The following is a 16,384-nucleotide window of genomic DNA, read 5'->3' as shown; positions in this document are numbered from 1 at the left end:
CCTCAATAGCAAGAATGTCCTTCCTCAAATTTGGTGACCAAAACTGCACATAATACTCTAGGTGTGGTCTCACTAAGGCCTTTTGTGTATTACACAGCAACTGCAGTTCCTTATTTCTACAGACTGAGACTGCTTTATCTTCAGCAGAGAACTGTCGGGTGGACATTTTTACATCTCAACCCTCGGCTGTATATAAAATTAGGAGAGGCATAGATAGGGTCGACAGTCGGAACCTTTTCCCCAGGGTTTTCCTTGTTATACCAGCATCTGAAGCTCCTTGTTTCTACAGGCAAAGAGTAAACGCTGCTGACTGTGGGAGCCTGTGACAAGGCAGGTACTGAAAAGCGACGCACAAAACACACAGCTCTGTGGATTCAGCGTGTCCATGGGGAACACACATGCTGGTACAGTAGACAGTGAAGAAAGCGAATGGCATGTTGGCCTTTATAACAAGAGGAATCGAATATAGGAGCAAAGAGGTCCTTCTGCAGTTGTACAGAGCCCTAGTGAGACCACACCTGGAGTATTGTGTGCAGTTTTGGTCCCCTAATTTGAGGAAGGACATTCTTGCTATTGAGGGAGTGCAGCGTAGGTTTACAAGGTTAATTCCCGGGATGGCAGGACCGTCATATGCTGAGAGAATGGAGCAGCTGGGCTTGTACACTCTGGAGTTTAGAAGGATGAGAGGCAATCTCATTGAAACATATAAGATTGTTAAGGGTTTGGACACACTAGAGGCAGGAAACATGTTCCCGATGTTGGGAGAGTCCAGAACCAGGGGCCACAGTTTAAGTATAAGGAGTAAGCCATTTAGAACGGAGACGAGGAAACACTTTTTCTTACAGAGAGTGGTGAGTGTGGAATTCTCGGCCTCAGAGGGCGGTGGAGGCAGGTTCTCTGGATGCTTTCAAGAGAGAGCTAGATAGCGCTCTTAAAAATAGCGGAGTCACGGGATATGGGGAGAAGGCAGGAACGGGGTACTGATTGGGGATGATCAGCCATGATCACGTTGAATGGCGGTGCTGGCTCGAAGGGCCAAATGGCCTACTCCTGCACCTATTGTCTATTGTATTCCTTTCATGGAGTGAGGCTGTTTCATTGACAATTCCAAGCAGGGAATCAGAACAGAATGGTAAACCGGAGACACTGCAAAAGCTGGAATCTCGGGCAAAGCACAAAGTGCCGGAGGAACAGTGCGTCAGGCAGCATCTGTGGAGGAAATGGGCAGGCGACGTTTCAGTTCAGCACTCCTCCTTTGTTCAAATTGTTACTGAAGATTTCCAGGGTTTTGGTTGCCAGAGGTATAAGGGAAATAAATCAAGGGGTCAGAAGGGGAGATATGTAGAGGCCGGGGAGAGTGGGAGAGTTGAACACAGGTTATGGACTGAGGAGAAATAAGAAACTGCAGGTAGACACAAGATGCTGGAGTAACTCAGCGGGTCAGGCAGCATCTCTGGAGGGAAGGATTGGGTGATGTTTCGTTTCAGTCTGAAGAAGGGTCTCGACCCTAAAAGTCACCCATTCCTTCTCTCTAGAGATGCTGCCTGTCCCGCTGAGTTACTCCAGCATTTTGTGTCCATCTTCGATTTAAACCAGCGTCTGCAGTTCCTTTCTTACACATAAGGAACTGCAGATGCAGGTTTATATATTTTTTAAATACAAAGTGCTGGAGTAACTCAGCAGGTCAGGCAACATGGAGGCGACGGCTGGAGGGCCTGCAGCAGCCTGGGGCTTGCCTGGATCGGACCCCGCTCCAGGAGACCCAGTGCACGAACCCAACTAGACTTTGCAAATGGCGACTAAATCGGGCGACTGTTGAATGTTGTCTCAGTGGACTATCTCTATGCTCCTTGTACAAATCAGGAATTGTTCCTATGTATGGCGATACTGTACTGAGTTAGGGTTAGGGTTAGTTTAGCTTACTTAGAAACATAGAAAATAGGTGCAGGAGGAGGCCATTCGACACTTCGAGCCAGCACCGCCATTCATTGTGATCATGGTTGATTGTCCCCTATCAATAACCCGTGCCTGCCTTCTCCCCATATCCCTTGACTCCACTAGCCCCTAGAGCTCTATCTAACTCTCTCTTAAATCCATCCAGTGATTTGGCCTCCACTGCCCTCTGTGGCAGGGAATTCCATAAATTCACAACTCTCTGGGTGAAAAAGTTTTTTCTCACCTCAGTCTTAAATGGCTTCCCCTTTATTCTAAGACTGTTGCCCCTGGTTCTGCCCAACATTAGGAACATTTTTCCTGCATCTAGCTTGTCCAGTCCTTTTATAATTTTATATGTTTCTATAAGATCCCCCTCATCATTCTAAACTCCAGTGAATACAAGCCTAGTCTTTTCAGTCTTCCCTGTACTTTACTGAACTGAATGCAAAAAAAGAATCGCACTGTACATATGTCCATGTGATAATAAAAGAAGCACTGATCATTGGCAGTGACGATGTTCTTGTAGCTATCATTAACATCGAGTTATACACTGCGCTCTGGTGCCCCAGTGATGGACACACTGTGGTGTACACACCTCCCTTAGCATACGTCGCGTACACTCCCCGGTATCGTGGACGCATGATTTCCAGTTCTGTCTCAATCTCATCCTGGTAGCTGTTTATTTCACCTGCAAAACAACAAAAATCACGTTATAACCCAGTAGTATCGGTGATTGTCACGTGAGCTGAGACCAGGCCCGTGCCATCAGGGTAGGCAAGGTCGGCACTGCTTACCCTGACTGAAACTATAAAGCGGTAATTATTAAATATAAATAGTAAAGGCACAGGAGAATTCTGCCTGCCCGAGAGATTGATCTCTTAGTTAGGCATGATTCTCCGTGCCTTTCATCCGCTGTGCTTGTAATACGCGAAAGTACGTGCAGCTCTCGTGCCGTCGGCGCCGCTTCAGGCTTTCAATGACAAGGGGAGCTGAATGCAGTTGAAATTCTGCCTTTGCACCGTGGACTGTGTACTGCGCATGCGCAGCGCAAGTTTCTTGGCGGGTTTTTCAAACATGGATTACCATTATCTTAAGAGTATCTTAAGAAACAGAAGAATGGAGTTTGTGTATAAATAATGTGGTAAGTAGATTTATTTGTGCTATATGTTTTTAAATACCGTATTTCCAGGCAATGAAGACGCTATTTTTTACCCAAAAATAAGGCGTCTTGGAGGCCGGTTGTTAGCCAAGAAAGATAGACTTGGCTATCCCACAGTACGGCAACATCAAGAACAACGTTGCTGTACTGAGGGATAGCCAAGTCTATCCCTCATTGCTGGCAGCTGATGGGAAGCGTCTACAAAGTGGGAAGCGGCTGTAAAAGGACAGTGCCGCTGGGGGGGGGGGGGAAGAGCTCCTTTCACAGCATTTGGGGAGTCTGGCCAGGGGTAAAGTTGCGGGGAGGGCAGGAGCGTTGAGAAGGAGGGGGTCGGGTGCGTCTTCGACGCAGGTGCGTCTTCATTGCCGGGAAATACGGTACTTTATTAAGAGATATGGCTTTTGAAGACTTTATAAAAGTCGACTGTCAGCTTACAGAGAGGAGAACAATCTGCACATGCGCGGTTTAAGATTTTTTAAAAGCCGACTGACTGTCTACCCGGAGTAATTATGCACGGCACGTGCCTGTTCTATGAATACAATCACATCATTCACAATTAGTGCAAAGAGACGCTGCCTCACCCGCTGAGTTTCTCCAACATTTTACAATAGACAATAGACAATAGGTGCAGGAGTAGGCCATTTGGCCCTTCGAGCCAGCACCGCCATTCAATGTGATAATGGCTGATCATCCCCAATCAGTACCCCGTTCCTGCCATCTCCCCATATCACCTGACTCCTTATCTAGCTCTCTCTTGAAAGTGTCCAGAGAACCGGCCTCCACCGCCCTCAGAGGCAGAGAATTCCACAGACTCACCATTCTCTGTGAGAAATAGTGTTTCCTCGTCTCCGTTCTAAATGGCTTACCCCATATTCTTAAACCGTGGCCCCTGGTTCTGGACTCCCCCAACATCGGGAACATGTTTCCTGCCTCTAGCGTGTCCAAACTTTTAACAATCGTATATGTTTCAATGAGATATCCTCTCATCCTTCTAAAGGACAGTGCCGCTGAGAGGCGGAGAAGACCAGAGAGAGAGAATGTGTGAGATCAAAAGAGTGAGAAAAAGAGAAAGTACAGATGAACAAGAAGTTCATGGTTACCTTCAATATCTTCCAGTTTTTTGGATAGTTCTTGTTCCAACTGAAATGATAACAACAAATACATTTAAAAAATTGTTATCAGGTGCTTTTGCAAATGATTTACAATCAACATACAATGCAGTACTGAGGGTCCCGTACATAACGATATCGATCTCTTAGGCGTGATCGCAGCTTGAAACCCATTTATAATGGTAAAGGGGTTAAGAATTGGAGAGCCAAATTTTCAAAGAAGCAGGTAAATAAAGGGTAAGTTATTATTATCTTGAATCCAGACAAAAAGGAACTGGAAGTGCTGCAACCTTCGGCAAAAACACCAAGTGCTGGAGGAATTCAGCAGGTCAGGCAGCATTTGTGGAGGACATGGATAGACAACCTTTTGGGTCAGGACCCTTCTCTTCAGGTCTCTCCTGACTCCGTTAGTTAGGGTTGTTTAGAGACGTTTGCAGGTGTTTAGAGGGGTTGCGAGGTGTTTAGAGGGATTTAGATGAAGTTGGAGGTGTTTACAGGGGTTTAGATGGGGTTAGAGTGGTTTAGAGAGCTTTAGGGGGGGTTTGGAGAGGTTTAGAGGGGTATAGTGGGATTTGTGTTTACAGGTTTACAGGTGTTTAGAGGGGTTTAGAGGAGTTTATAGGAGTTTAGAGGTGTTTGCGGGGGTTTAGAGGGGTTTAGAAGGTTTAAAGGGGTTTAGAGGTTTAGAGGGGTTTACAAGGTTTAGAGGGGAAAGGCAGGAAATGGGGTACTGATTGGGGATGATCAGCCATGATCACATTAAATGGCGGTGCTGGCTCGAAGGGCTGAATGGCCTACTCCTGCACCTATTGTCTAAACACCTCTAAACCCCTCTAAACCCTTCCATCAGTCTGAAGGAAGGCCCTGACTCGAAAGGTTGTCGTCAGTCCTTTCCTTCTCTAGATGTTAGACACAAAATGCTGGAGAAACTCAGCGGGTGAGGCAGCATCTCTGGAGAAAAGGAATGGGCGACGTTTCGGGTCGAGACCCTTCTTCGGTCTGAACAAGGGTCTCGACCCGACACGTCGCCCATTCCTTTTCTCCAGAGACGCTGCCTCACCCGCTGAGTTACTCCAGCGTTTTGTGTCTACCTTTGATATAAACCAGCATTTGCACTTCTCTCTTCCACACTTCGCTAGATGTTGCCTGACTCGCTGAGCTCCGGCACTTGGTGTTTTGCTCATGATCTTGAATGCGCGGCCTTGAAAGGGGAGGAGGAAGCGGATCCTTTCAGGGGGAAGGGAAGCATCTGCCCAGGGAGATGGCGATGGTGCAGAGGATGGCGGTGATCTGGATGGGTCACTGACGGAGCCAGCAGAGATGTGCCGTGACCTGTTTTCCTACGGTACAATGCCGGGAGTTCAAGTGATCAGGGTTTCCTGTCGGGGTCTCAGTGTAATGAAGCCCCCTGGAAGGTCTGGTGTTGATGCAGAGTGTGAGGCAGGAAGACCCCGCTCCCGTCCGGCAGAAGGTACAGAAGCTTGAAAGCGCGCACCACCAGACTCAGGAACAGCTTCTTCCCTTCTGTTATCAGGCTTCTGAACGGTCCTTCCATAAGCTAGGGTACTGTCCGATTCACCTCTACCCCATTGCGGACATTGGACTTTGTCTGTGGAACTGATGCGCTACAATGCTGAGAACTATATTCTGCACTCTGTATCTTCCCCTTTGCTCTACCTGTTGTACTGGAGTTAGATGGTTGTATTTGTGTATGGTATTATCTGATCAGATTGGATAACATGCAGAACAAAGCTTTTCACCGCCTTGGTACATGTGACAATAATAAAGCTAAATATCGATTCCCTTAATAAACAAAGATGTCCATCTTCACCACAGCGGCTGAACCTCTGCAGCCTCTTGAGAAGCTCTGTCCTGAACGGCTCATCCCTTAATCTCTTCCGTCCCCGTCAAGTCCGATAAGAATTTGGAGACACAAGGAGCTGCCCATGCTAGAACACAAAGTGCTGCACAGTGCATGGCACGGTGGCGCAGTGGTAGAGCTTCTGCCTCACAGAGTTCTGACGGAGTTTGTACGTTCTCCCCGTGACTGCGTGGGTTTGCTCCGGTTTCCTCCCAAACTCCAAAGACATACAGGTTTGTAGGTTAATTGGCTTCTGTAAATTATAAAATGTCCCGAGTGTGTGGGTACTGCCAGTGTACGGGGGTGATCGCTGTTCGGTGAGAACTCAGTGGGTCGAAGGGCTTGTTTCCGCATTGTGTATCTAAAGTGCAAAGAAATGTCATTGCATCTACCCACACAAGGGACCGCAGATGCTGGAGGAAGTTGCCAGGACTAGAGGGTGTGAGCTACAGGGAGATATAAGTAGGCTGGGTCTCTATGCCATGGAGCGCAGGAGGATGAGGGGAGATCTTATAGAGGTGTACAAAATCACGAGAGGAATAGATCGGGTAGATGCACAGAGTCTTTTACTTAGAGTAAGGGAATCGAGGACCAGAGGACATAGGTTTAAGGTGAAGGGGAAAAGATTTAATAGGAATCCGAGGGGTAACCTTTTCACACAAAGGGTGGTGGGTGTGTGGAACAAGCTGCCAGAGGATGTAGTTGAGGCTGGGACTATCCCATCGTTTAAGAAACAGTTAGACTGGTACATGGATAGGACAGGTTTGGAGGGATATGGACCAAATACAGGCAGGTGGGACTAGTGTAGCTGGGACATGTTGGCCGTTGTGGGTAAATTGGGCCGAAGGGCCTGTTTCAACACTGTATCACTCTCTGACTATAACTCAGTGGGTCAGGCAGCATCACTGGAGGACATAGATAGGCATCTCGATCTAAAACATTGTGTGATAGGAATTTTGTACGTTTCAATGAGATCACCTTTCATCCTTCACAAACCAAGAGAATTCAAGTTCAAGTGAGTTTATTGTCATGTGTCCCTGTATAGGACAATGAAATTCTTGCTTTGCTTCAACACACAGAACATAGTAGGCATTTACTACAGAACAGATAAGTGTGTCCATATACCATGATATAAATATATACACACATGAATAAATAAACTGATGAAGTGCAAATAACAGAAAATGGGTTATTAATAATCAGAGTTTTGTCCGAGCCAGATTTAATAGCCTGATGGCTGTGGGGAAGTAGCTATTCCTGAACCTGGTTGTTGCAGTCTTCAGGCTCCTGTACCTTCTACCTGAAGGTGGCAGGGAGATGAGTGTGTGGCCAGGATGGTGTGGATCTTTGATGATACTGCCAGCCTTTTTGAGGCAGCGACTGTGATAAATCCCCTCAATGGAAGGAAGGTCAGAGCCGATGATGGACTGGGCAGTGTTTACTACTTTTTGTAGTCTTTTCCTCTCCAGGGCGCTCAATTTGCCGAACCAAGCCACGATGCAACCGGTCAGCATGCTCTCTACTGTGCACCTGTAGAAGTTAGAGAGAGTCTTCCTTGACAAACCGACTCTCCGTAATCTTTTCAGGAAGTAGAGGCGCTGATGAGCTTTCTTGATTATTGCATTAGTTCTCCGACCAGGAAAGATCTTCAGAGATGTGCACGCCCAGGAATTTGAAGCTCTTGACCCTTTCCACCATCGACCCGTTGATATAAATGGGGCTGTGGGTCCCCCTCCAACTCCTTCCAAAGTCCACAATCAGTTCCTTGGTTTTGCTGGTGTTGAGGGCCAGGTTATTGCGCTGGCACCATATGGACAGTTGCTCGATCTCTCTTCTATACTCTGACTCATCCCCATCAGTGATACGCCCCACAACAGTGGTGTCGTCAGCGAACTTGATGATGGAGTTCGCACTGTGATTGGCTACGCAGTCATGGGTATAGAGTGAGTACAGCAGGGGGCTGAGCACGCAGCCTTGAGGTGCCCCCGTGCTGATTGTTATCGAGGCTGACACATTTCCACCAATACGAACAGACTGTGGTCTGTGAATGAGGAAGTCGAGGATCCAATTGCAGAGGGATGTGCAGAGACCCAGTTCTGCGAGTTTGGTAACCAGCTTGGAGGGGATGATTGTGTTAAATGCCGAGCTGTAATCGATGAATAACAGCCTGACATATGAGTTTTTGTTGTCCAAGTGGTCCAGAACGGAGTGGAGGGCCAGCGAGATCGCATCCACCGTTGATCTGTTGTGGCGGTAAGCGAACTGCAGTGGGTCCAGGTTTTTGTCGAGATAGGAGTTGATTTGCTCCATGATCAACCTCTCAAAGAATTCAGCCCCCATCAACTTAAACTCACCTCTTATGACAGTTACCCCAAACCACCTCCAGCTCCTCTCAACTCAATGTTTGTGGCACTTTCTCCAGTGGTTGATTAAGGGCCTGTCCCACTTGGGCGTCATTTACGTGACATCATTTACGTGCGGTACCCCAGGATTTTGTGAGGCTCAAAATCCTCGCGCGCCACCTGCGTGACGCGCAAATGACGCCGAGTGGGACAGGCCCTTTACTCAATGTCTCACATCTTTACAAACGTACCTGCCGCAGTCGAACCTTTCTCTTCCCCGCTGTGAATGAGGGCGGGTCACACTCTTGTTCCAAGTCAATCTTCATAAACTCATCAATCGTTAACTGACTGGTTGGTGTCTCTTCAAACTCGTTGAGCCTGGAACAGAAGTCAAAGAAGTTCAGCTAAATTATTGAAGTGAATCACGTCTACATACATTGTACCTAAACACGCACAGCTTGGCTTGGAACAGCGCTGCCCAACACCACAAGAAATTGCAGAGAGTTGTGGATGTAGCCCAGTCCGTCACACAGAGCACACTCCCCACCATTGTAGATGTAGCCAAGTCCATCACAGACCACACTCCCCACCATTGTAGATGTAGCCCAGTCCATCACATAGACCACACTCCCCACCATTGTAGATGTAGCCCAGTCCGTCACACAGACCACACTCCCCACCATTGACTCCATCTACACTTCACGCTGCCTCGGGAAAGCAGCCAACATAATCAAAGACTTGTCCCACCCCGGTCATTCCTTCTTCTCCCCACTCCCGTCCGGCAGAAGGTACAGAAGCTTGAATGCGCGCACCACCTGACTCAGGAACAGCTTCATCGCCTCTGTTATCAGGCTTCTGAACGGTCCTTCCATACGCTAGGGTACTGTCCGATTCACCTCTACCCCATTGTGGACATTGGACTTTGTCTAAGGAACTGGTACGCTGGAATCTTGAGCAAAAAATGTCACACAAGAGACTGCAGGAATCTTGAGCAAAAAATAAAGTGCTAGAGGAGCTCAGCAAAGCATAGCTAATGTCTTCTTTATCACTCTGTGTGCTTGTGTACAACTCCACTTTCAACAAGTTATGGACTTGCATCCCCAAGATCCCTCTGTACATCAATGCAGTGATGCAGTGGTAGAGTTGCTGCCTTACAGTGCCAGAGACCCGGGTTCAATCCTGACTGTGGGTGCTGTCTGTATGGAGTTTGTACGTGAGTTTTCCCTGGGTTCTCCGGTTTCCCCCCACACTCCAAAGAAGAACAGGTCGTAGGCTAATTGGCTTTGGTAAAACAGTAAATTATCCCGAGTGTGTGTAGGATAGTGTTGGTGTGCTGGGATCGCTGGTTTGCAAGGACTCGGTGGGCTGAAGGCCCTGTTTCCGCGCTGTATCTGGGAACTAAAACTAAAGGCCTTGCCATTGACTATATACTTCCTCTTACAGTTGATCTCCCAAGTGCAACTCTTCACACTAGTTTGGTCGAAACTCCATCTGCCATTCCCCTGCCCATTTCTGGAGCTGATCTTTATATCCAGTTGCATACATTGGCAGCCTTCCTCACAGTCCGTGACTCCAGCAATCTTGGCGTCATCTGCAAACTGACTAACCAACCCGTCTACGATTACGTCCAAGTCATTTATATAATTGGCGGTTTGCTCTCATAGAAAGATCTACTGATTATTTTCCGGTATGTAGACAAAACTGCTGGAGAAACTCAGCGAGTCAGGCAGCATCTATGGCGCCAAGGAAATGGTCTCGACCCGAAAGGTCAAGACACTTCTTCAGACTGATGTGGGGGGGGGGGGGCGGGAAAAAGAAAGGAAGAAGCGGTACACCTCTTCCTTTCTTTTTCCCGTTCCCCCCCACATCAGTCTGAAGACCGCCTCTTCCTTTCTTTTTCCCGCCCCCCCCCCCCCCCCACATCAATCTGAAAAAGGGTCTCGACCCGAAAGGTCACCTATTCCTTCGCTCCATAGATGCTGCCTTACCCGCTGAATTTCTCCAGCATTTATGCCTACCTTCGATTTTCCAGCATCTGCAGTTCCTTCTTAAAATATTTCCGGTGTGTTGTGCCTCTTGGTTCCTTACTCATTCATACCTTCTGTGTGAAGGTTAAACTACTATTTATGTGGTGTCGTAGCATGTTTCCAGGTCATCGCTGAGTGCAGTGGAATCAATGAGTGATGCTCTTGTTGTTGAAGCCGGCAACTGATTATAAACCCTCGTAGACAGCAATTGAAATGTATGCAGGAAGAGGAGGAGGCGTCACAAGTCTAACCATTCAGTGAGATCACGAATGATCTAACCATCACTCCATCTGCTGTGTTACTCACACAGAGTCAGAATGATGCAGTGTGGAAACAGGCCCTTCGGCCCAACATGCCCACACCGCCAACATGTCCCGGCTACACTAGTCCCACCAACTTGCATTTGGCCCATATCCCTCTAAACCATCCATCCATCCATGTACCTTCTTCTTGCGAATGAAACTTTGTTTCATTCGCAATTTGAGGAAGGACATTCTTGCTAATGAGGGAGTGCAGCGTAGGTTTACAAGGTTAATTCCCGGGATGGCGGGACTGTCATATGCTGAGAGAATGGAGCAGCTGGGCTTGTACACTCTGGAGTTTAGAAGGATGAGAGGATATCTCATTGAAACATATAAGATTGTTAAGGGCTTGGACACGCTAGAGGCAGGAAACATGTTCCTGATGTTGGGGGAGTCCAGAACCAGGGGCCACAGTTTAAGAATAAGGGGTAAGCCATTTAGAACGGAGACGTGGAAACACTTTTGCTCACAGAGAGTGGTGAGTCTGTGGAATTCTCTGCCTCAGAGGGCGGTGGAGGCAGGTTCTCTGGATACTTTCAAGAGAGAGCTAGATAGGGCTCTTAAAAATAGCGGCGTCAGGGGATATGGGGAGAAGGCAGGAACGGGGTACTGATTGGGGAAGATCAGCCATGATCACATTGAATGGCGGTGCTGGCTCGAAGGGCCAAATGGCCTACTCCTGCACCTATTGTCTATTCCTCTCATGATCTTGTACACATCTATAAGATCACCCCTCATCCTCCTGCACTCCAAGGAATAGAGTCCCAGCCTACTCAACCTCTCCCTATAGCTCACTGCCTCTAGTTGTGGCAACATCCAGCAGAGTGATTTCAACCACAGTCTTCACACTACTTTTCCCCAGCCCCTACTTCTTCTTCTTCTTCTTTCGTGTGGCGTGCACAGTCTAAAGTTGTTGGACAACTTGTTCTATTTGATCTTCCGTTTGTGCATGTTGAGTTGATTGCATTAGTCAAAACAGGGCGGACCACATAAAGGTTGTAATCTTCCACCCACCCAGTCCCCTCAGAGCCTCAGTGTGGAAACGGGCCCTTCGGCCCATCTAGCCCATGCCGACCAATATACCGTATCTACACTAGTCCCAACTGCCTGCATTTGGCTCCTATCCTCTATCTTGTCCTATCCCTGTACCTGTCCAATGTTTGATAGTACCTGCCCCCTCACCTTAAACGCATGTCCCCCAGTTCTCAACTCCCCCACTCTAGGTAAAAACCTCCGTGCATTCTTCCCATCCACTCCCAGAATTTTACACACTTTAATATAACAAATGTTTAAATGGAAAAATAAAACTGACAAGAAAGTTTGGCAGGAAAACAGACTGAAATATGCCACCCTCACTCAGTGTGGCCCCATATGGAGGTGACCTCACTGCTCTCCGGACTGAGGCTGCATGGCAGCTGTGGCTGAACATAGAAAATAGGTGCAGGAGGAGGCCATTCGGCCCTTCGAGCCAGCACCACCATTCATTGTGAACATGGCTGATTGTCCCCAATCAATAATCCGTGCCTGACTTCTCCCCATATCCCTTGACTCCACTAGCCCCTAGAGCTCTATCTAACTCTCTCTTAAATCCATCCAGTGACTTGGCCTCCACTGCCCTCTGTGGCAGGGAATTCCACAAATTCACAACTCTCTGGGTGAAAACGTTTTTTCTCACCTCAGCATTAAATGACCACCCCTTTATTCTAAGACTCTGGCCCCTGGTTCTGGACTCGCCCAACATTGGGAACATTTTTCCTGCATCTAGCTTGTCCAGTCCTTTTATAATTTTATATGTTTCTATAAGAATCCCCCTCATCCTTCTAAACTCCAGTGAATACAAGCCTAGTCTTTTCAATCTTTCCTCATATGACAGTCCCGCCATCCCAGGGATCAATCTCGTGAACCTACGCTGCACTGCCTCAATCACAAGGATGTCCTTCCTCAAATTAGGAGACCAAAACTGTACACAATACTCCAGATGTGGTCTCACCAGAGCCCTATACATGGAGGGAATAGATCGGGTAAACGCACACAGTCTCTTGCCCAGACATGGGAATCAGGGACCAGAGGACATAGGTTTAAGGTGAAGGGGAAAAGATTGAATAGGAATCAGAGGGGTAACTTGTTCACACATAGGGGGGTGGATGTATGAAACGAGCTGCCAGAGGAGGTAGTTGGGGCAGGGATTATTGCTGATTTAACAATTAGACAGGTACATGGATGAGACTGGTTTGGAGGGATAACGGTCAAACACAGGCAGGTGGGACTAGTGTAGCTGAGACATGTTGGTCGGTGTGGGCAAGTTGGGCGGAAGGGCCTGTTTCCACACTGTATGATGCTACGATTCCCAGTACTGTGTCCAGCGCTGGGTGGTGTTGAAACTGTGGGAGGGGAAGCACATCAAAGGTACATCACAGGCTCAGAGATGGGGTTAAAGGACTGCTGCTGCTGTGGCTACTGACACCTCTTCAGACTGTGGCATCCGGCCATGGGTGAGACATTCAGTGGAAACCCGTTCGCCATCCCACATGGATGGAAGAGGAGCTCAGGTCACGCCCTGAAGGCTCTAATCTCCGCGTCAGGTCTTCCATCAGCTACGAAGGGAATCTGTGATATGATTCACTGCGGGAGGTGACTTGCTGCCATATCTCTGACATTAACACAGCCACTGTGGACTAAAGTAAGTCAGGAGCAGAATTAGGCCATTCGGCCCAATGGGTCTACTCTGCCATTCAATCATGGCTGATCTATTTTTTCCTCTCAACCCCATTCTCCTGCCTTCTCCCCATTACCCGTATTAATCAAGATAGTATGTGTGGGGTGAACGCTGGTCGGCGTGGATTCGGTGGGCCAAAGGGGCTGTTTCCAGGTTGTATCTCTAAACTAAACGCCAGATCCACATAGCCTAAGCAGCAGATGGAGTCGGCTCAAATGTCCAACCAGTGAAATCCATGCAGAGCTTGTATGAATCAAAACATGTGCACACAAATAGAGAGCACACAAGAGTGTATGTAGTGATGGTGATATAGCTCGGGCTGGCATGCAGCACTGGGCATGTGTGTGTCTTAGTTTTAGTTGTAGACATGCAGCACGGAAACAGGCCCTTTGGCCCACGCTGACCGGCAATCACCCGTACACTAGTTCTATCCTACACGCTACGAGAATGATCCCACGAATGAGTGGGTTAACATATGAGGAGCGTTTGACAGCACTGGAGTTTAGAAGGATGAGGCGGGACCTCATGACTAAATAGTGAAAGCCCTGGAGAGAGTGGATGTGGAGAGGAAGTTTCCACTAGTGGGAGAGTCTAGAACCAGAGGTCACAGCCTCAGAACTAAAGGACGTTCCTTTAGGATGGAGATGAGGAGGAATTTCTTTTGTCAAAGGGTAGTGAATCTGTGGAATTCATTGTCTCAGAAGGCGGTGGAGGCCAATGGATATTTTTAAGGCAGAGATAGATAGATTCTTAATTAGTATGCGTGTCAAGGGTAATGGGGAGAAGGCAGGAGAATGGGGTTGGGAGGGAGAGATAGATCAGCCATGATTGAATGGCGGAGTAGACCTGATGGGCCAAATGGCCTAATTCTGCTCCTATCAAATGACCATGAATTTATGAACTGGGGACAATTTTACAGAAGCCAATTAATCTTTGGGAGGAAAACTGGAGCAGCCAGAGAAAACCCACGCAGTCAGGGGGAGAACGTGCAAACTCCTCACAGATAGAACTCGTAGTCAGGATGGAACCCGGGACGCTGACGTTGTGAGGCAGCAACTCTACCAGCTGGCGCAATGTAGTTCATTGTGTGAGAACCAGTGCGTTTTATACTACAGTACATGATAGTTTGGCGTACCTTGTACCTTCCAAAGAGTCCACCATACTGGAAGTTGGACAATTTTATACTGGACAATTTTTATTTTTTTTACATTTATCGAGCCAATTAATCAAGTCAATTAAGCTACAAACCTGCACGTCTTTGGAAGAGTGAAAGATCTCAGAGAAAACCCACGCAGGTCACGGGGAGCGGGAACGTGCAAACTCCGTACAGGCAGCACCCGTAGTCGGGATGGGACCCGGGTCTCCGGTGCTGCATTTGCTGTAAGGCAGCAATTCTACCGCTGTGCCACCGGCACCTCTACAAAGTTTAAGGTTGTTATTTTGTTTTTCAACTGCATAACATGTATGTTTATTAAACGTGTATAGATAGCAGCACCAACTTGTGCACAAAAACACAGCGATCTGAACAAAATTGAATTGAAATTGCTGCCAACAGCTTGTTTATTTTACCAGCCTGCTGCCAGCATTAGAATCAGCTAATAAAGAGATGTTAGACAAACATGGAATGTTTTCTCTGGAACGCTGGAGGTTGTGTGGAGACCTGATGGAAGTATATCACATTATGAGAGGCATAGATGGGATAGAGAATCACAATGTATTTAACCAGGGTACAAATGTCAGATTGGAGGGCATAGCGTTAAGGTCAGAGGAGGAAATTTTAAAGGAGATGTGTGGGGCAAGTTTTTTTTTTACATAGATTGGTGGGTGCCTGGAACGCGCTGCCAGGGCTGGTGGTCTTTAAAAAGGTGTTTAGATAGGCACATGGATATGCAGGGAATGGAGGGATATGGGTTCTATGCAGGCAGAGGGGATTAACTTGGCATCATTTTCGGCACAGACATTGTGGGCCGAACGACCTGTTCTTGGGCTGTCCTGGTCTGTGTTCCTGCCAAACACCACTCCCAGGAAGCATAAGCAGCGACTAGAGACAAGATAATGAAAGCTGAAGAGCTCTGACGATGATGGGCTGCACGGTGGCGCAGCAGTAAAGTTGCTGCCTTACAGTGCCAGGGACCCGGGTTCGATCCTGACTACGGGTGCTGTCTGTAGTTTGTACGGTCTCCCCGTGACCTGCGTGGGTTTTCTCCGAGGTCTTCGGTTTCAATAGACAATAGATAATAGGTGCAGGAGCAGACCATTTGGCTCTTTGGGCCAGCACCGCCATTCAATGTGATCATGGCTGATCATCCCCAATCAGTACCCCGTTCCTGACTTCTCCCCATATCCCCTGACTCCGCTATTTTTAAGAGCCCTATCTAGCTCTCTCTTGAAAGCATCCAGAGAACCTGCCTCCACCGCCCTCTGAGGCAGAGAATTCCACAGACTCACAACTCTCTTTGAGAAAAAGTGTTTCCTCGTCTCCGTTCTAAATGTCTTACTCCTTATTCTTAAACTGTGGCCCCTGGTTCTGGACTCCCCCAACATCGGGAACTTGTTTCCTGCCTCTAGTGTGACCAAGCCCTTAACAATCTTGTTTCCTCCAACACTCCAAAGATGTACAAGTTTGTAAGTTAATTGGCTCGGTATAAATGTATAATTGACGCTAGTGTGTGTAGGATAGTGTTAGTGTGCAGGGATCGCTGGTGGGTGCCGACTCAATGGGCCGGATTTCAACGATGTATCTCTAAACTAAACTAAAGGTATGAAGAATTTCCATTCACCTTTTCCTGAGCGTTGATTCACAGACTTTGACCACGCGAATAACCTCCTTCACAGTCCTCCTGAAGTCGTGCATCCTGGCAGCAACCAGCAGAGCTGGGAAAACACAAAGTCAAACTCATTCCCCAAAGACAGAGGGTAAAGCAGGCTGCAGT

The 16,384-nt window shown here is 47.8% G+C and overlaps 1 protein-coding gene across 2 annotated transcripts in view; it reads right to left on the bottom strand.

Annotated features, from left to right (window-relative positions):
* Nucleotides 1–16,384, bottom strand: part of brf1 (BRF1 RNA polymerase III transcription initiation factor subunit) — a 340,666-nt gene that overhangs the window by 112,194 nt on the left and 212,088 nt on the right. For both annotated transcript variants that reach the window (XM_033027515.1, XM_033027516.1), the window contains 4 exons: nt 16,232–16,325; nt 8,658–8,784; nt 4,195–4,234; nt 2,531–2,623 (listed from right to left, as the gene is read on the bottom strand). In XM_033027515.1, the coding sequence (XP_032883406.1) occupies nt 2,531–2,623; nt 4,195–4,234; nt 8,658–8,784; nt 16,232–16,325 (354 nt within the window). The remainder of the gene's footprint in view (nt 1–2,530; nt 2,624–4,194; nt 4,235–8,657; nt 8,785–16,231; nt 16,326–16,384) is intronic.

This window comes from Amblyraja radiata, chromosome 9, assembly GCF_010909765.2.
Source record: "Amblyraja radiata isolate CabotCenter1 chromosome 9, sAmbRad1.1.pri, whole genome shotgun sequence".
In the NCBI taxonomy this organism is placed as follows: Eukaryota; Metazoa; Chordata; class Chondrichthyes; order Rajiformes; family Rajidae; genus Amblyraja; species Amblyraja radiata.
This window is presented reverse-complemented; position numbering and strand designations above follow the sequence as displayed.